The 19,943-nt window shown below is 39.6% G+C and overlaps 1 protein-coding gene across 1 annotated transcript in view; it reads left to right on the top strand.

The window, feature by feature from the left end:
* The window catches only part of LOC148732089 (MAM and LDL-receptor class A domain-containing protein 2-like), a 48,975-nt gene that overhangs the window by 15,354 nt on the left and 13,678 nt on the right, over positions 1-19,943 (top strand). The window contains exons 10-39 of the mRNA XM_088756407.1: positions 648-911; positions 1,120-1,206; positions 1,559-1,945; positions 2,180-2,614; positions 3,056-3,703; positions 4,435-4,827; positions 5,055-5,164; positions 5,389-5,677; positions 6,115-6,308; positions 6,678-6,853; positions 7,573-7,748; positions 7,864-7,944; positions 9,575-9,750; positions 9,913-9,985; positions 10,072-10,185; positions 10,567-10,820; positions 10,908-11,016; positions 11,459-11,680; positions 11,910-12,023; positions 12,374-12,454; positions 12,773-12,910; positions 13,372-13,622; positions 13,999-14,098; positions 14,364-14,459; positions 14,806-15,044; positions 15,337-15,445; positions 15,983-16,311; positions 16,879-17,017; positions 18,181-18,360; positions 19,579-19,798. Of these exons, the coding sequence (XP_088612533.1) occupies positions 648-911; positions 1,120-1,206; positions 1,559-1,945; positions 2,180-2,614; positions 3,056-3,703; positions 4,435-4,827; positions 5,055-5,164; positions 5,389-5,677; positions 6,115-6,308; positions 6,678-6,853; positions 7,573-7,748; positions 7,864-7,944; positions 9,575-9,750; positions 9,913-9,985; positions 10,072-10,185; positions 10,567-10,820; positions 10,908-11,016; positions 11,459-11,680; positions 11,910-12,023; positions 12,374-12,454; positions 12,773-12,910; positions 13,372-13,622; positions 13,999-14,098; positions 14,364-14,459; positions 14,806-15,044; positions 15,337-15,445; positions 15,983-16,311; positions 16,879-17,017; positions 18,181-18,360; positions 19,579-19,798 (6,184 nt within the window). The remainder of the gene's footprint in view (positions 1-647; positions 912-1,119; positions 1,207-1,558; positions 1,946-2,179; positions 2,615-3,055; positions 3,704-4,434; positions 4,828-5,054; positions 5,165-5,388; positions 5,678-6,114; positions 6,309-6,677; positions 6,854-7,572; positions 7,749-7,863; positions 7,945-9,574; positions 9,751-9,912; positions 9,986-10,071; positions 10,186-10,566; positions 10,821-10,907; positions 11,017-11,458; positions 11,681-11,909; positions 12,024-12,373; positions 12,455-12,772; positions 12,911-13,371; positions 13,623-13,998; positions 14,099-14,363; positions 14,460-14,805; positions 15,045-15,336; positions 15,446-15,982; positions 16,312-16,878; positions 17,018-18,180; positions 18,361-19,578; positions 19,799-19,943) is intronic.

Here is a 19,943-nt window from a genome sequence, read left to right as displayed (position 1 = left end):
GATAAAAAAAAATATATTTGCTTCTTTTGATTTTACTTTTGCCATACTAAAGAACCTAGTTTAAGATGACATTATGTCTAAATGTGTTAAATAAAAGGCAAGTAAAAACAGCTAACCGTCAAAAGTTATGCTATTTTGCTACTTAAACTAACTCACATCAGCTTGCATCGAACAAAACCAAAGTTCACCAACGCTGTCATCCGGAGGCTACTGGAAAACCCTTTAATCATCTCTCAAAAAAATTATGTTCCTTTACAAAATTTTAAAAAATTCGAAAACAATAAAAGCAGATTTCGCTTGTGAAGGAGAGCACAAATGGTTTATAATGACATTTGAAGAAGTTCCAACTTGGAGACAAAAGTGAAGAAGGTCTCCTTGCGAAGAAAATAAGGGTTTGAGTAACAAGAAACAAACAGGGAATTTGTACCTACGAAACTTTATCTTTTTAATCATCTCTCTTAGTTCTATTTCATTATCGCGTATGACAAACTGTGCTTGCTCTTTGCGTGATCCGGTTTTTCTTTCGGTTTTGAAACGTGAAGGTTTTACTAGAGAGAGAAGTAAGAAACTTAATCTGAAAGAACGATGTCATAAAGCGGGTCAAGATGTCATCAGATCCTTTTTCATCATCTTATTTCCAAACATAGGATCTGGGAAGTTTATTTATATTGAGGCTTCGGCTCCTAGACGCCATGGAGACACAGCAAGGCTTGAAAGTCCATGGATGCAGGGACCACAATGCATGACATTTTACTATCACATGTTTGGTTCCACCATGAGCTGTGTTGTTATCTACGTACAGAGCCATAAGGAAAACAGAATTAAACCGGTTTGGCTTCAGTCTGAGGATCGAGGAGATCAGTGGATACGCGAGCAAATTAATCTCAACGAGACAAGACGGTATAAAGTAGGTGTATCGGAAGTTAAAAACGCTTTTATAATTTTACAACCACGTAAATAACTCTATATAGATCAGTGTTGAAAAATTCCCAGCATTTTTGCCTTTCATTTACTAAGTACCATGAGTTTCCTCATCGATGACGTACCCCGCAAGACTGATACTTTACAGAAGTGCTGGTAGCGAGGCACGATTTTACCTCGATTGTCTTCTTTAGGTAGTCATAGATGGTATCAGAGGCAGAAGTTATTATGGATATGCAGCACTTGACGACCTCACCTTCCAAAGGGGAACTTGTCTCCAAAAAGGTGCATCTCTGTCCCATTTAAATAATGCATTGGGTTCGTCATTTCAGTTTTGAGTTTCACTTTGCATTATTAAGCGAATATGTCTTAAATGGCTCTATTGATATGACCTAACCCTCTTAAAGACATATCTTTGTCCTCTTTTTTAAAATAGTTTTGTGTTTCTAGTCACTTAAGCAATCTTAGGCTGCCTTGTTTTATCGTCAGCCAGGTGTATATCTTCCAAATATCAAAACATCTGAATTTATGTAGTTTTTCCTTCCCTCTCTATCTTACCTTTGCAATTAAACTTGTTCTCCACCTTTTACATAATCTTGTATCATATGATTTCTTATCTTACCTGTCTCATTTCTAGAATCAAAAACCTTTTACGTCTCTTCCTACAAGGGCCAGACCTTTCGAATAGGTTTGCAGCCCTCCGACCACAGCCTTTACTCCGAGGAATTTCGATTCACTCTGGAAAGACCTCGGGGAAATCTGGAAGAGAAGCCATACTTTATCTACCCTGCAGTGTCGAAGGAAAAAAGTTTCTTCACACCAAAGTTGGATGTTGTTGATTACACAAGCTTTCCACTAGATGTTGTTGTCCTAAGCAGTGACGCAGAGAAAAACTATCGAAAGATTTATATGATTGATAGAGGTCCGCATGGTCAGATGATGAGTCTTAATAATCACCGAAATGACAGTTGCTGTGGGAGAAAAACTGTATTCTCCTTTTATGCTCTTAATGTTTCTAAACCAGGTGAGAATGCAAAAGAAGATGACACTCGCAAAGGGTTTTTTTCTGCTCGAACGCCGTATACTGAAAAAACCTAAACAGTGGTTGTAAAGCTCATTCATGAAGCCATCTTCTAGAGCAGATAAGGGAAAGGAACCTTTTAGATGAGCGATGGTGACATAAATAAGAAACCAATGTCTGATAATTGATGTCTTTCGCACTGTACCGTAGAAATGAAACTCAGGTCTTATTTTTTAGGCGATAATATAACCTTTGGATGCGAACCTGGCTGGTACAGAGCTGGTACTTCGTGTTTTCTGTTCTATTTAACATCAACCTTTAAGTGGAGTGACGCACGGAACTTTTGCCACCAATCCAACGCCGACCTTGCTGTCTTCAATGACGAGTCAACGATGGACGCCGTAGCCAATAGAATGAGAGAACTAAAATTTGACATTCACGGTGGAATTCATCTTGGATTGACCACTCAGGTCACTGATTGGGTCTGGATAGATGGACAGATGGTTTCTGACACGAACAATCTCTGGGGCCCGGGAGAACCGAGTGGAGATGGAAAATGTGGGTCTTTCTACAATGGGATAAGATCGTCTTCAGACTGGGTTGGTTATGGATGGCGATGGAACGATCAACCGTGCAATAGTTTGAAAGGGTACATCTGTGAACAGCCACTTGGTATGATGACCAGCGATACGTTTTAAAATTCAAAATCTATCCAATAAAGAGTATTTCAGTTCCCCAAATAAAAACGTCTTTATGGTAATAATTTTTGGTTGATTCCAGAGTAACACTTTGAAAAGTTCAATGTTTAATTGTAATTTGATACCGAGTTTGAGTCCTCTTCGCGTTGATTTCGAGTATGGTATTCCATTCTGAGAAAATGCTCAAGAGCCTCAGGTTGTACAAGTTGCTGAGATATCTGCTCTTGAATAAGAAATTAGACATTAGCAAGAAATACGAACATGTAGACAGAATGAGTTCTAAGGTAGAGCATACGTACCTTACCTGATTGCTCTGTTTCCAAAATGTTTTACCGACTATACTAAACGTATTAAATACCATTATCCTTTGACAATCATGAGAAAAAGTTTAATAATCGTTATTTTTTTCTTTTAGATGTTCCTATGCCAGTGGCATTTTTTACTCTGAAGGGTGCAAATGGAACGGTGGACTTGAGTCCAAATGGAGCCACTGAAGCTAAGTCTAATAAAATTACGTTTGCGCCTGGTCCTTGGAAAAATCTAAATGGCTCCTTCTTCTTCAGTGGTCTAAATGACAGTTTCGTGCACCTTGAAAATAACGGAGAACTTGACACAAGGTTCTCTACTAGTATTTTTGCTTGGGTGTATCTTCAAAACTCCACTGGGTATATTTACAAATATGAAACAGTTAACGGATTTTCCACTTCCTCGCTGATGGTGGTTCATCAATCACTTGGTGTTCAAGTGACATACATGGATAGGAAAACTTCAAAGGAATATATTCTCTACAAGGAAAACATTTTGAACTCAGACATATGGAACTTTATTGGAACAACATACGATTACCACACAGGGACTGCAACTATTTTTGTCAATAATAGCGTAGTCACCCAAAAAGTTCTCAAAGTAAAAATGGAACTAGGTACTGCTTCAGAAGTGCTGATTGGAGGTTCGACCAGATCGAACAAGTTCTTTCGTGGCAGGATATCCTGTTTACAGGTGTACGATCAGGCATTATCTGTGGACCAAATAATCAAAGTCAAGTCAAGGTGTAAACAAACTTGTGAGTTGTTGAATACTTCTACACACAAATCAATGAGTAATGGCATTTAAAACGTTTCTATTGCTTAAAATGCTAAAAAGCCCCAATCTTTCTGCTGAATATATCTGCATGCCTCGAATGCAAATATATCCTTAAAAACTAAAACTGCTGAAAAACTTTCGAAAGTACTGATTTATAGGTCTTTAAAGAGACCTTTCGCTGACCAAAGGGTTTACTCTGTATAAATAACAATTACCAAACAGAGGACTTTATAGAGCCTTGGTACAGTCGAACCTCGATTATCCAGACTCGTCGGGACCACAGTAAATAGTCCGGATAATCGAGAGTCCGGATAATCGAAAATATGAATATTCATGAGATAGAAATGTAAACAAAAGGTATACAGCAAAGAAAACATCATTTTAATTGTGATATCTACACAGCCTGTATGTATTTACAAATAACGCATCCGAATATTTCTTTGTCTCGTCGCACTTGCGAATTTTGAAAAGCGCACAGGATAATACGCTGTTTCAACAGTCTTTTGAAAGGATTATTGGCCTTTTTGCAACTCTAAGTTTTCAAGATCACAACTAACTAATATTCATGAAAATAATTGGGAACAGAGAAAAAAGTCCGGATAATCGAATAGTCCGGATAATCGAATAGTCCGGATAATCGAGGTTCGACTGTATATGCAAATGTATTGAAAGTCTCAAATAAAAAATCCTTTCCTTAACTTTTTGTCACAGCACAATTCGAATGTGGTCCAAATTTCTTCCATCTCCATGGCGGTTGTTTCTTTATTCACACCCAGAGCGCACTTTCATGGAAAGACGCTCAAATAGACTGCAGTCGAAAAGGTGGTACACTAGCCAAGGTATCTCGGGAAGGCTTGAGATCTGCCATATCTAACAAGCTGGAAGGAATGAGGCCAAAGCCGTACAACTTATATATTGGTTTTTCGGCGCGAGACGACTGGGTTTGGGTCGATGGCAACCCGTTGAACGCTTCCTTTTGGACGCATGGATATCCTTCTGGTTACTATGGACACCAGAGTTGTGCAGTTCTCTCAGCTAATTCGTCAAGAATCAAGAATGAAGACTGCAAAACGTACAAGAATGCCCTGTGCTCCAAACGTGCTGGTACGTCCCAAAGTCTATACTTCCAGCGAGATGGTTTGGCATGCAATAGCCAATTAGGTTGTTATCAACAAACTGTTATTGCAAGACATAAAAAAATCCTCATTTAAACCGATTTCTGATACGACCTAAGACTTTAAAAAAAAATTCTTACTCTTCAAGAAGTAATTTTCTTAAAATTAACTGGTATCAACAGATTCTTTAGTTCACCATTTTTTTTTCTCTCTCAGAAAATTCCTTATCACATCAAAATTCGCTCCAACGATCGAGTGTTCTGCTACCAAATTATCGTTTTCTGGCGATTGACGGATCCTTTTCCACATGTTTTAGGTCAAAAAAGGTAAGAGATGATGTAATAGGAGAGATATCACATGACCTATATTATAAACATCGCTAGTTCGTTTATCAAAGTAAATGAAATGATCTGAATCTTTGATTGATGGTGACTCAGACAATCGTCTGTCCGTCCTTGTGATGGTTGTTTGTTTGTTTTTTTGAATATTTGACTTGTTTGTCGTTCTTCTCATTATTTCATTGCTTTTCTCTTGCCCTCATTTCGAATAGGAGTCGAACCCTTGGTGGCAGGTGACCCTTGAAAAGCCTCTCTTCGTTGAATCTGTTGAGATCACCGAAAACTTCGACTGCTGTCCACGAGATAATGGAATTCTTAGCATCGGCGTATCCACTGATGAAACCAGTTTACATCCATCTTGTACCAATTCCGTGTCCTATGGAAAGCCGCGAGATTACAAAGTAAGCTGTTCTCCACCAGCGCGTGGACGTTTCGTGACATTCAAGTTGATTGGTAGCAGTGTCACGCTAGTTCTTTGCCAGGTTATGATTCGCACAATTGGTAAGTTTCACCAGTTGCAGCTAATTTTAAAAACGATTAAAGTAAAGTTTGCACACAACTATGGTATCCATGGCCTTTTAAGTGTGTCTGCGAGGTTTCCTCTTCCAAAGGAACCGTAAGAGAAAGGTCTATGACGCAGGTTTGTTTTATAATTGCCGCATCGTTTGATCACAAGATAATGGAACGATATTTATAATGTCCTACCTTGCTTGTTACTGTTAACATAGCAAATTTCAGAACAGTTATCCAGATGAATATACTCATATACTCATAATACTGACCAACGAACGATTGCAAAGCTTCAGGGATTACTCGATAACTCTTTGACGTCCAAAACTTGTAACGTCTTGTACACATCATACATTTCAAATGCCATTTTTGTTCCTATCGTATGTTCATCTTCGTTCATTTGGCTTCCATCTATCTGCTTTTTGTAGAGTTCACCAGCGAAATCCGCGGAGTTTGGCGTGATACATGGTACAACGTTAACTACGACACTCTAACGGAACCACGTATGGGCGAAGATCATGCTTTCGGAAGTACACCACAAAGCCAAATAACTCTTCGAGATTTCGATGCACCGGTAAATGTGGCAGAAAATTACATTCAACGTTTGACTGGTTACTTACAGGTAATTTTTTCACTATAACTGTGAATACAAGTCATCAACCAACTTCACAAAATCGTCTCTACGACTAAAAAAAAGATTTTTCTGTGTAGTTAATGACTGCCTCACCCTTAAACTTTCATGAAATCGTCATCTACCAAAATCGTACAACAGAAAAATCTGAGATAGGGTTTCATTATCTGAATGAATACAGAAGTCGAAAAATTGCATTTGCTTTTTCAGAACCTCCATCCGTGCAGTGGGACTGGTACAAAATCGCGTGACCTTGAATGGGTGGAAAAACAGAGACAACAAAATAGTTTCTCTGAAAAGAAGTAACCAAAAATGCAATCTCGTGTAGCCTTAGGTCGTTTCTCGTCCTTCCTTCTACAGGTTCCTGAGAGTGGTAATTACACATTTTACGTGGCATGCGATGATTTATGTGAACTATGGATGGACCATGTTACTGAGGAAGGCATTGAAAGTGTTGATAAGAAGTCAGAAAAGACCGTGTCTAGGCAACTAATCATCACCGTTGAAAGATGGACTGACCACCAACAATGGAACAAGTAAGACACGCAAAAGAATAATAGACACGATTAGGGTCGCTTGAAACTTCGATGTGCTTCATAGTACGTTCAAAGATATTCGGGAAAAATTTTTACGACCAATTCTTACGCACCCTAAATTCCGGATCTAGGTCAGAACCTTTGTGCGATCTTCATGCTGTGGTCTTTATTACGACACTCTTTTTGAAAGTACACAAAGTAAACCTTTCCAAATAGAAGGTAACTAACTAAGGAAAGGGTGGAAGTAAGTAAGTAAGTAAGTAAGTAAGTAATTTTATTTAACCACATATCGCATATAAGCGATAGCTCGTTTAAATGCAAATGTGGAAACCCACCCATCCCACCCCAGGGGAGGACATCCAGCACACAGTGATCTCGTGCGTGGGAAATTAACGTCTCCTAACCCTAACCCTGCAGGATACGGGACCTCTATTTATTCGTCCCTATCCGAGAAGACTAGAATATCTAACCATTTCTTGATGTTAAATAAACGTAGCATATTCTTCTCAATTATTTAAAGACCTTGAGTGTTGGTCCGGCAGGGGCTCGAACGCTCGACCTTCCGCACAACAGTCCAGCACTTAGTAGCCTTACTCCTGTTCGTTTCATATACAGAGAAAACAGCCACAGGCTTTTAGGTATTCACCTCAAGGTTTCTGAGTGTTCTTCTTTTTAGGTCATTTACGCTGTTTTGTTTTGTTTTGTTTTGTTTTTTTAAGATACAAAGCCCAGCAAACATCACAACCAATATTTTTGGACAAATGCCGCATTTACCAAATGGAGGTCTTTATGCGAGAAATGGGAGGCGGAGACCACGTATCTTTGGGCATGCGTAGACCAAATGGTGAATATGAACGACCTATTCCAAGAAAAAGACTATTTTGGACTAAACCAGGTATGATGTGCGCTTCTGTTGTTAGATATGTCAGCTGTCAGGGCCGGGAAGCAAGAATCATTCAGAAGTGCACTGTACTGATTATTAAAGCTGCTGCTTCGTTCAATTCTGATAGGGACACGAAGACTAGAAGTGACACTTGAAAATCACGAATCATCCATACCTGGTTTCGTTGGTACGGAATTGCGCATTTCAGGTGAGTTGATCAGGTCTTGCATGTTACTAGTGGTGATTCATGCACTTCTAAATTACCACGAATAATTAAGCATTACTATCAAAAATCACCTACCTCTCAACGAGTCTTTCAGCTTCTCTTTCACAGTTTTAAAAACTGTGACAGTATTATCGTCGTTTTTAACATTAGCTAGTATTACAATAATCATCATTAAGATCAATAATCTGTGTTATTATTAGTATTGCTATTATAGGGAGAGTGTATTCTATCTTTGTGTCGACGTTTCCGTTTCCGTTTGCAACCACTATCCAAAAAGGAGCTTAAAGGCATGGGTCGCACTCGGCAAAGTTTGGTGTGAATGTGGTCACTTTGGTGTAAAAATCTGTCATCGGGGCACATTGCCTAATGCGACCCTAACTTTTCCGGTTCGCAAAAACTTTGAAAACCGGCCAAAACATCAAAGACGCCGTAGTGTTTGGGTGGGGCAGGCAGATTTCGGAAAACTCCGGCTAAACATTAGCTATCACAGCGGTAACTGTCATCGCTTGTCAGTAAACAGCAAACAGATAATATACAATAAAATTAACAGCGCGCGAGATCTACTTCAGTTCGCGCTCTTTCTTTACCATCGACGGACGTGGATTTTATTATTACAATTTATCACAGTTCCCGGTTTATTTCGGTGGCAACGTAGAGTATTCACAATATGTGTACCCTCAAGGCCAAAGTTGTGGTCCTGAAGGGGCAACTATTGGAAATATTGAGAGCCCTTCGCAGAATTCCGCTTCATCATCGTCTCCGGAGCTCGTCGAACTAGCGGACCAATTTCATAGCGGCAGTCAAAACAGTTAAACAGGTGTTAACCCATCTTTCATACATCATACGAAAGACAAAAAGGTGCACGTTATTCAACTGAATAAGAAGAATAAGCATCACCGTGATCGTTATTAACAATGCTTCAACGGGACGCATTTTTTTTACGTTTGTTTTCCTTTTTCAGCTCACTGTTCTCTCCCCATAACACGTGGATAGACGTGTGTCTGGTTTATCAAAGTGTCATCACTGACATATTTTTTCACCTAGTGCGACCCTGATAGTTGAAACCAGAAGTTTGCTTTCCGGTTGCGGTTTCAAATTTTTGTGGTTTTCTTGCCGGCAAAGTTGAAAACTTTGCCCAAGTGCGATCCATACCTTAATTGTAAAAAAGTGAACCCTGGTAGTCGATGGAAATGAGTCTGACACCATTTCATCCAATTCAGTGGAGAAAAAAACCAGAAATAACGTGGGACCCTAATAGACGTCAAACCTAACATACAAACATCGCTACTTTCATTTTGAATAGGATTTTTCCAGTTCTGTTGTGATGGTTTGTTTTGCTCAAACTACCCGTTACAGCTGAACATCTCAACGCTAGGAGAAAACATAATGGTGAACTAGCCAGTGAGCCTGTCATGTGTAAACTCGGAAGTACTATCTATGAAACCATTATCCAAAAAGAGGCTTAAGTTGTGAAAAATGAACCTTGTTAATTGACGAGAATGAGTCTCACACCATTTCATCCGACTCGATGGAGAAAAAAAACCCAAATAATATGGTACTCTGATAGACGTCAAACCTAGCGTACAAACGTCACTACTTTCATTTCAAATAGGATTCTTCCAGCTCTGTTGTGATGGTTTGTATTGCCCAGACTGCCCGCTACAACTGAATATCTCAACGCTAGGACAATACATAACAGTGAACCCAGCAGTGAACCTCTCTTGTGTAAACACATCCTTCACGGCTGTTTTTGACACAGTCAAACAGCCAGGAAATTTTACAGTGAAGGTCAGTATATAGGCGTTATTGACAAAGCGAGAGGTCAAGATGGCTCATCCTTGAAATTTAGAGGAATAGATGTACTGACTGTGTACAACCAAAGGAAGGGTCCTTATACAAACCATATTATTCATTTTACTATTCCCCTAACATTTCTGCATATCAATACAGGTTTCCTCTTCGTTTGCAAGTAATCTGGAGAGTATTGTCGATCAGAGGGTATTAGGTCATCTGCATCTTCAAGGTGAAGTCCTTTCTCGTGTAATTTTTAACATGTCTTCTGACTTAAAAAAATAATAATATTGATAACTTTATTTATCTACTTCCTAGCCAAGGTGTTAGTAGAGTGTTATTTCCAATCTTATTGTCGTGGATGGACACACCCTGATGACATGCCCAACAAGTGGAAATTAACCGATGCTAAACCCTTTGTTAACTATCCAGGTTAGTTGTAAGGAGAGAGGGAAATCTCAGAGCTATACATAGGTACTGATTCATGATCACGTAGTTTGACAGGAGCGTCAATTTGGCAAAAATGCACAAATCTGAAGAATATTGAAGGCACAAATCTTTTCCGTTGCTATATACTCCATGTGTCTGTCTTTCGTACCCCATGAGTATGAGTAGTGGCAGAAAACGTGATAGGCTCTGGCTGCTCTGCTATTCCAGCCGCCTTGAAAATCAGTTTTGTTTCTTTAAAACTCTCCTGGCGAGACAATGAACATTTACACGTTCCAGGCACACTTTCCCGGGTCCTTTCAGCTTCGGCTCACTGAAAACGCGATGCGTTACTGCAACAGTACAAGATTCCTTTTTACAATATAGGTAGCTTTGCTTTTATTGATGGCCCTTACAAAGCACAATTGGACAGTCCTTTGTTGCCATGGCAACCGTTCCATAGATCCGTGGGCCTGTGTCTGCGTTTCAATTACCTCATGCCTGCTAAGTCGAAGCCGACCCTCGAGGTTTATCTACGGGAGACAAATAAAGAGGATCTGTTAATATGGAATTTGACTGGAAACCACGGTAAAAGATGGTCAGCGGCTCAGGTTGCTTGGCATGGAGCCGAAGGAATTCAGGTTAGAACTGAGAAATGGGGACGAAATGAACTCACGTCACCACATTTAATCAAAGCTTGATATTTCTTATGGGGTTTATTCTTTTAGATAATTTTTAAAGGAGAAGGCGTTCTTGAAGACGAAATTAACGTTGCATTTGATGATGTCACTATAACTACTGAGAATTGTTCACTGCGACCCTACTTTGCCCAACCAGGTGATTATGTTTTAATTAAAAGTAAAAGGTGGCTTCAAAATAAATTAATAACATTGTTTTTCATGATGAATTCGTGAAGTACTTTCTGTTGTTTATCTTTGTTACCTGTATTTTTACAAGCCGATGAAGTAAATGGCATTCAGTGCCCAGACGTTTGAAAGAAATAACAGCTAATTAAATATTTAATTATTCTATGTGCATCTGTTTTGGATGATTCATGGCAGAAAAATAGCTTTAGTTTCAAGCTAATGACCGCAGTTACACAATCTTAGACCTTACGGAAAGACATCCAGCTGAAAGTTAACCACTAAAATGGCTGATGTATGTTGAAACTTTACATTAACTTCTGTGCTTACGTTCAGTTTCTTTTAACAAACGTTCCACTTGCCCATCAAATCCCATTTGTTCCATCGGTGATTCTTAAATTTTCCGTTTGTGTTAGGTTTCAAATGTAGCGAAGATCAGTTTACCTGTGAGAACGGCGAATGTATCAAGAGGAATTTATTGTGCGATGGCGACTTTGCCTGCAAGGATCATTCAGATGAAGAGAATTGTGAGTGTCCTTCCAGTATGTTCGCCTGTAAAGGAGGAGGATGTCTCCTAGCAACGGCCTTGTGCGACGGTAACGTGGATTGCTCTGGCGGAGATGATGAAAGCAACTGTCGTGAGTTGACTGTTTGTATTTAGTCAAATGATCATGAAGCAGAAGATATCCCTATGGTCTAGAAAATGTAGACTGCTAGGGACCCTAGACTATTAGTGAAACAGCAGTTTCCCGGACTATTACGCTCAAGCGGGTTAATTAGACAGTTGATTCCCAATGAAATAGCAATTTTCCAGATTCTCGTCGTTTAATAGTTAATAAATGCACCGATGATAATTTTTTTTGGCAGAAAATCCATGTCCCTCTAGTCATCAGTGCCTTGATGGATCGTGCATTCCCTGGTCAGACACTTGTGGTCAAACACCCTTCTGCAAGGATGCAACTAACACACCATCTATATGCGGTAAGCAAGATGAGGATGTGAAGCAAACATAAAGAAACGGTTAGCAGTTGGGTAACCATGTCTGCTAGAAAAAGTGAGGGTCTGCATGTTGTTTGCTTGTCTTGAAGAGAATGAAAAATCGTAGTAAGGGGTTCTCCGCATGTTTTGCAGGATTCCCTATATCAAGATTCCCAAGGGGTTTCCCTTATCAGAAGAGATTTATATGTAATTTCAGATAGATTTCCTTATGAAGGGAGCCAGTCATTAGCGGTGACTCTCTTAATTGTGTAATTAAGTTAAACAAAAGTTTGCAAGTCAGACTTTTACGTAGCAGTGGTTTTCACGTAGCGTTTCATCTTTCTGGTTTCCAGGTTCTACCAGGTGCAATCTTAATGATTTAGCGTGTACCTCCAAAGATTCCACTGGACAAAATAGATGCAGATCTTTCAGAGGTAGAACGATTTCAGTGTTTCTTCTATACTAATTTTCTTTTGGTTAATTTGCAGACCTAGTCAGCTATTCTAATCAGACGTCTCTTTTTTTACTAACTCATAGAAGAATAACTCAAAACAATTGCTTTTTAAACAAAGTAAATGTCCAAACATGCACAAAGTGTCAAATTTTCTCAATAACTTGTTTATTTCATTTTTCCATTCTTCTGAATCATCTGGCATTTCTATAGCTATGATAATTTTTCAATGATTGTGTTTATTTGCCTGTTTGTTTTCTTTCCTGTTTTTAAGTGAATAAGTTTCTATTGGTCCTTGTAGGTAACTGTAACTTTCAAACGAGCCGTTGTGGACTAAACCCTGACAAGAATGCCACTTTCCAGTGGACCGTGGACTCTGGTCAGACGCCAACAGAAGGAACTGGGCCGAGTTACGATCACACTTCGTTCAGCAAGGATGGTAAGGCAGCCTTTACAAAGAAATCACTTCAGTGAGGAAAGAACCAACAATGGGCTAAGCAGAAATAAAGGCTCCAAACGAATTCAATTCTATCAAAAAATGAATAACGGTTATGACTGAACAAACCAATTTAAACTAATCTAGGACCACAATACTTTTGCTGATATCGCTCTGTGACTGGTCACGAAAACTCGTGCCACCTTATTAACCAATGAGATGCAGATCTAATAACACACACGATTTGTTACCTGTGCTTAAGGCAGCATGCTTGTCTCACCTCGAGTTCTCATTAGAACCTAAGGGTGTTTTCCTTCGCTTTAATTGGCTGTTGAAATCCGTTTGGGTTTGGTTTTACGACACTTTACCGGAGAGCGCTCTAAAACCCAGCCATCTCGTTCATCAGGGTCAGAAATTGGTTCACGAAGGCAAAAAAAAAATAGACGCGCGATATCTTTTTGCAGGTTCTTATATCTATATTGAAGCTTCTCGAAGAAACTTTGGAGACAAGGCGAGATTCCTGAGCGACTGGATGGAACCTAATGAGACAGTTTGCATTAAGTTCTGGTATCACATGCACGGGTCGGACATCGGTAATCTGAGTATTTACCTTAAAACTAACCAATCAGAAACGCTTGTTTGGATGGTGTCGGGAGATCAAGGAAATCGTTGGCGATATGGTCAGACGGCTCTGAATAGCACCCGTTGGTATCAAGTAAGTATCAAATTTTCCGATTAATATGCGACAAATAGGCTTAAATCTTAATTTATTTAAACAATTAATTCAGTCATACAATACGACGATAAAATCATCTAAAAATGCGTAATCCACAGTGCACCCTCCTTCAGGAGCTGCTGGCCGAACGAAAGTCTCGCTCTTTAAATGTAGATGTTTTAAATTTGAGCTCCTTTTTAGAATGGTCTGTTTTATAAGGGCATTTAAAAGAGTGCATTGTATCTTCATTTACTTAATCACATATTTTCCAAAAGCAAAAGGTTTAAAATCAGACGTGTTTCACAAAGTAATGCAAAATACGCATTTAAGCTTTGTAGACGTCAATTTTTGTTGATATCAAGATTGCTATTTTCAGTTTGTACTAGAAGGAACAGTTGGTACTGGAAGTAAAGGTGATATTGCAGTGGATGACTTCACCGTATTGGACGGAACATGTGAGAAAATCTTCAAACAAAGTATGTTTAATTTTAAGGTGATTGAAAGTGATCCAAACAGAAATAAAGGTTTTAAGACAAGTTAACTAGAATTACCACGATTTCTCGCTATTTTCCCGTCCAGTATCGTCAGTATTAGGGCCAAAAATAATAATAATAATAATTAAAGTCTTTATTAAGCACTCTAAACAACAATCGTGTTTAGTTACAATGATATGAACTCAGCAAGTATAAAAGAAGCGCAATTTGCATCTATAACCTACTACTTTTTATGCTTCGTCTCCAGCGAGTCCAGACTGCTATTTTGATGAGAGTATGTGCGATTGGTACATTCATGAAGGATGGGTTCTGAATACTTATCTGGCGGGAAAGAGAAAGCGAGGTAAGCTGTTTGATCGTCAGTTGGCAGTAACACAATGATGCTTTATCGCCAATAACGGTCGTTTGCTTTCCCTCTTCCCATAATTGCAAGAGAAAATAAAGAATTTTTTAACTAAGTCTTTAAAGTGATCCAATAACCTTCGGCAAGCTTCAAAATGGCGCCGTCCTGGGACGCACTTTTTGGCATATTTGAAAACGATTTTTCCTTTACGAAGTTAGGATATTCTTTGGAATCTTAAAATGCAGTCCCCACTATAATTTCACGTATACTTTTTAATGTCGGCAACCAAATCATATGGTATCCAGAGCAGATCACTCCTTAACACGACGCCGTATTTTGTTGTCAGTAGGATACGCCTCTCTACCGGTTGGAGCATCAGCACTGCCATGTCTTCTCTCGTCTCCTATCATCAACAGCATTGCCTATGAATGGAAGTGCCTTCGATTCTGGCGCAAAGCTTCGTTAAATGTGTCGTTAAACAACACAAAGACGAACAAAACTCAACCTCTTTTTCATGCAGAAGAGGCGACCAATATGTGGCGTTACACACAGCTTCCAATACCAGTCAACTCAACTCAAATTCAGGTAGTTAATACTCTCTTTTGCGGCCTTTTGTTAGGTCACGCCACGCAACGTCACGCTTGTGAAGAAACGCGTGAGAGAGCGTCTAGACCACACAAAGGCTGCGAAGGAGAAAAACTCTTAACGTGGTTACGATTTAACGATGTCGTGGTGTCTTCTAAGTCGGTGTTCTTAGACGGTGTTCCCAGAACTAGAGTGGGTTAAACTCGAATATTCCTTTTTCCCATAACACCTATCTTCTCGTGGTTGTACATGCCTGAGCTCATCATGATTGCCTTTTTATAACCTACCACAGATTCATTTTGTTGGTGTCAGAAAATTCACTCATGGACCATGTCTGGCCATTGATAATGTTTCTTTCACCAAAGAACCCTGCAAACTGATTCCTTGGAGTGCTGGTAAAGGTAAGGGTTACGCTAGATGTTACGTATTCATAATAAACTGAACTTCGTGTAACATTCTTTTTCTACGTTGCAGGCATACGCTGTGCCCATTAACCTCTCACTCCCACGACTAATCAAAGTGACGCTATGGTGAACTCGTGGATATGTTGCGCAGAATATGAATAAAATGAATGTAATTATACTAAAAGCCAATGATCCTATGATTCCAATTGAAGAAACAGATGAAAGCCGTAAATCCCCACATAGGAGTTAAATTTTCAAGAAATGTGCGTCATTCATAAAGGAGAATGAATATTCAGATTTTAGGTTTACATGGCGAAAGGAGGAAGGGCAAAATATTTTGGGAACATTTGTCACGCCCAAAGCTATATTAGAATGGAGAAACTGAAACGGTTTTCTTCTTTTCACCTCCATGCTCGCCTCTAACCGTAGTTAAAACAGCTAAGGACGCGGAAAGTATAGGCTATGGTTTATCCTGTCCTGTTCTAGCTATTTTACTGATAGCTACGTTACTTTTTTATCCCTAAGAACCATTAGATTGTAAAAAGCCTCTTGGCATGGAGAATGGAGCTATCTCCGATGAACAAATCACTGCTTCATCACAATATAATGCCCACCACGCCCCTTCCCAGGGAAGGTTACACTTTAAACGATCAGACGTTAAACGGGGATCTTGGTCAGCCAGCGTAAACGACGATAACCAATGGCTTCAAGTGGCGCTGGGAATTCATTACATGAAGGTCACGGGTGTAGCAACACAAGGAAAGAATGCATATCCTGAGTGGGTAACAAAGTACAAGCTGCAGTATAGCGGGGATGGAATAAGCTTCCAGTATTACAGGGAACCAGAAGATATTGAGGAGAAGGTGAGTTGGACTTAACACCTCAAAGTCATATTACTGTTGTCTTTCTCATCCAAAATTAAAAAGAAAATAAACATTTGGCTGAGGTTAGTATCCTTTGGTTTAATTATGTTTGGTTGGGGTCGGCTGAGCTCGGGGCGAGTCGATTGGAGTCGCGTCGTATCGGGTCAGGCCGCGTCGCATCGAATCGAGTCAGGGCAGTGCGAGATTAGAAGGGACAGGTTGGAGCAGGTCGATTCGCTTCAGCCTATCTTTTTTGGCCGAGTTTGGTTTGATTAAACTCGGTTCGGAACAGTCCAGGTCGATTCAGGGCGGGGTGGGGCGAGGCTAGTCGAGTTGGCTCAGCTTGGCTTGGTTTCGTTGGGTGTAGTTGGATTAGGTTTAGCTCGGTTGAAATGTGCTGGGTTCAGTTTTGTTCGGTTCGTTTCGTTTCGGTAAGGTTTGATCTTGTTCGTTCTCATTTGCTTCGATTCCGTTTTCATTTACATAAGTTCAGGAGGATAGTATGATTTTGAAGTGAAAAGAGACAAGCTTTCCTTTCATAATTTGTATTACCATCTTTTCATGAAGGAATTTGACGGAAACACAAATATGGACACTGTTGTTTTTCATGAAGTTAATCCACCTATTATGGCACGTTTCATCCGCTTTCGACCGATAGCTTGGAAATATCGCATCTCCATGAGAGTGGAGCTGTATGGCTGTAAAGGTAATGTACCTGATTCACGAATCACTACCGTCTGATATTGCAACTTCCTGCGCCTAAAATAATCGTTTTTGTTTGTTTTTGGAAAGACAGTGCATCAGAAAAATACTCTCGTCCACTTTCTATCCTGATTCCCTTGCCTTTATCTAAGTCTTTATGGGTTGGTAACAAAATAACACGGTAATAGTGGTACCAGAAGAAGTAATAGCAATAGTAGTAGCAGTAATAGTAGCAGTAACAGAGGTAGTAACAGTGATAGCTGTGGAAGTGGCAGTAGCAGTAGGAGTAGCAGAAGCAGTAGCAGTAGCAGTGGCAGTAGCAATGACGGTGGTGGTGGCTTTGGCAATGGCACGGCCGTGTACCTTCTTTCTATCCTCTAACAAAACCTTGAGGGAACCTCCTCTCTTTTAACCAGTAACTCTCAAAATGTTCCAAATGTATTTATCAATAGATCTGGCAGAAAAAATTGCCTTACCGTATGGTCTGATTTTTTTATCATTTTCCAAAAGGTCTTACAGCCACTGCGAATTTCCCGCAGCGCGATGAACTCTAGCCTGACGACATGTAATGGTTTCTTGATACTCCTGTTGATACTTAATTGCTTTCTCCTCAAGAAAATTTTGTTAAATGTGTCGCAGATTTTCCTCATTAGTTGGAGCAGTAAGCACCATGAAGTGTTCGATCGGCTGTCGACATTTTCAGAATTTTTAACTTGGCGCTTCTCCATATTCTCTTCTACCTCACTTTCCTGTCTCTCTTCGCTTGAAGAGTGCTCCGGCTCTAGCTGAAAACGAAGAACTGTGACACATTCTCTAAAATTTTCTTTAAACGACAGCAATTCAGCATCAACATGAGTGAAAAACTACACCTTGAGTGCATTGTGCACTATTTAAGATGGCGGCCAAGCGAAAGTCGAAGTGGCTGTAATACCCTTCTTTGGAAAACGATAAAAAAAAAAAACTCAGACCGCTTAGTAAGGCAAAATCTATTTGCCAGATCGATTGAGAAGTACATTTGGAACATTTCAAGAGTTATTTGTTAAAATAGGGGAGGTTTCCTTCAAAAAACGCGCATTTTTCCAAGGAGAGCCGTTGAAAAAAAAACTTGATAGGAATGCAAGCTTATGGGGAAGGCTTTTCTTAATCATAGTTCAGTTGATCCTTTAGCGAATCAGTTAAATGACAGCCCATGTGATATATCGAAAGACTGGTGTGGATGGAAAAGTGTTCATGGCTGGAAGAGTCTCAAGAACAAGGAGCTTGACTATATCTATCAGAACGACAGTAGTGGTACTGGTAATGACAAACGGGGCGGTGTTGGCGACTCTGTTCACTCCAGTGGTTTTGGTGGGTAAAATTTTTAATACATTACATAAAAAATACGTTCATATTACATTTCTATGACTTTTTTTCTTTGCTGTTTGCGGAAACTAAACCCATGAACTGGAAATTCAAAACTAACTTTTTGAAAACATCTCAGCTACAATTGTAATGCGCTGCTAAGTCAATTAACACAGGGATTACGAACCCAATTGAGTCAATGACTGTAAGATTTAGAGCTGGAATCCATAAATGTGAAACCCAAGGGCCTAAACTACTCTGACACTTGATATCCTTACTACCATGTGAGTTTGACCGTAATATTTACAGCGATATGGTCAATTAGAAGCACATGACCTAATTAGTTTATATGTTTCTGAATTTTATTGTTCTCGGCGAACACAAATACTGCTGAACCTCTCGTAAGAGACCATCCTAAATGTGAAGTCTAAGTGATCTCTTACGGAAGGCGGTCGCTTACCAGGTTCCATATCTCGAGTAATTTTCAAATGGTGACCGGACCCTTTCCGGCCAGCGCTTATGGAAACCTATAGGAATAACTCTTTGCGGCGTATTCAAGCAAAAAAAAAACAAGAACTTAGGATCTATGGTCATTATTTTGTATCTCACATATTATTTAGTATAGCGCGTTTGGGATAATTCTCGTGAAAGAAACTTGGTTCGTTTGTTATCCCAAGTGGTGCTGTCCAAAATTCTCTAGGAACCGAACACAAGCAAAAATTCACGCGGTAAAGCCATTTCAGGAAACACTTCCAGTGGCTCTACTTTAACGAAACAATTGTTCAAACAATTTTCAGTTTCCGCTTGTGAGAGAAAAACCGATTGTCTGTCAAGTGGTCTCCTACGGGAGGTTGAGAATTTCTAAAAGAGGTCAATTGCGAGAGATGGTCACTTACGAGAGGTTCCATTTATTGTGATCTGACTTGGAAACTTTTGGTATTTTGAAAAAGTGGTCGCTAACTAGAGGTGTTCACAACGACAGGTAGTCGCGAAGGGAGGTCCGACTCTAACTGAATTTTTGTTTCAGAGCGTAAGCTTCTGAGTGCATTCAGGAAAAAGTTTCCCGTAATCTTCCTGCTTCCCCTCTGAAATGAAAATTTATTAAATGGGGGTTAAAAATGGATCTGTCTTGTCATTGCATCCTCTATCAAAGTTTCAGCTGTATATGGTTGCTATATAATTGATAGGAAATTTTTTTTAACATTACATGAACTCTCGATCCAGGAAACTACGAGATTCATTTTCCTGATATAGATCTTGGCTATGTGTCGTTCTCGGAAATTTCACCACTCCTCAAGGGTTTTACTCTCTGCTTTTGGTTAAAGACCTCTCATGATGGTTTTTTCATCGAATATAAAGTCTCCAAGGTGCATGGCGAGTCGCTGCAACTGGGATGCTACGTCAGCAACGACACTTTTGTATTACAGATGGAAAAAAGGAGGAGGTAGGAAACAAAATATTTAATTCATTCATTGTTCCCTTGGAAGGTGCATAAAAGAGAATTTAAGCAAACTGCATAAGCAAGGTCAACGAGGACGAGACAGGACCAAACTAACAGTTTGACGAGCCGAAATATAATTCTGCGGGTG

This window comes from Stylophora pistillata, chromosome 4 (genome assembly GCF_964205215.1).
Source record: "Stylophora pistillata chromosome 4, jaStyPist1.2, whole genome shotgun sequence".
Taxonomy (NCBI): domain Eukaryota; kingdom Metazoa; phylum Cnidaria; class Anthozoa; order Scleractinia; family Pocilloporidae; genus Stylophora; species Stylophora pistillata.
Note: the sequence above shows the minus strand (reverse complement) of the source record. Positions and strands in the feature narration are given on the sequence as shown.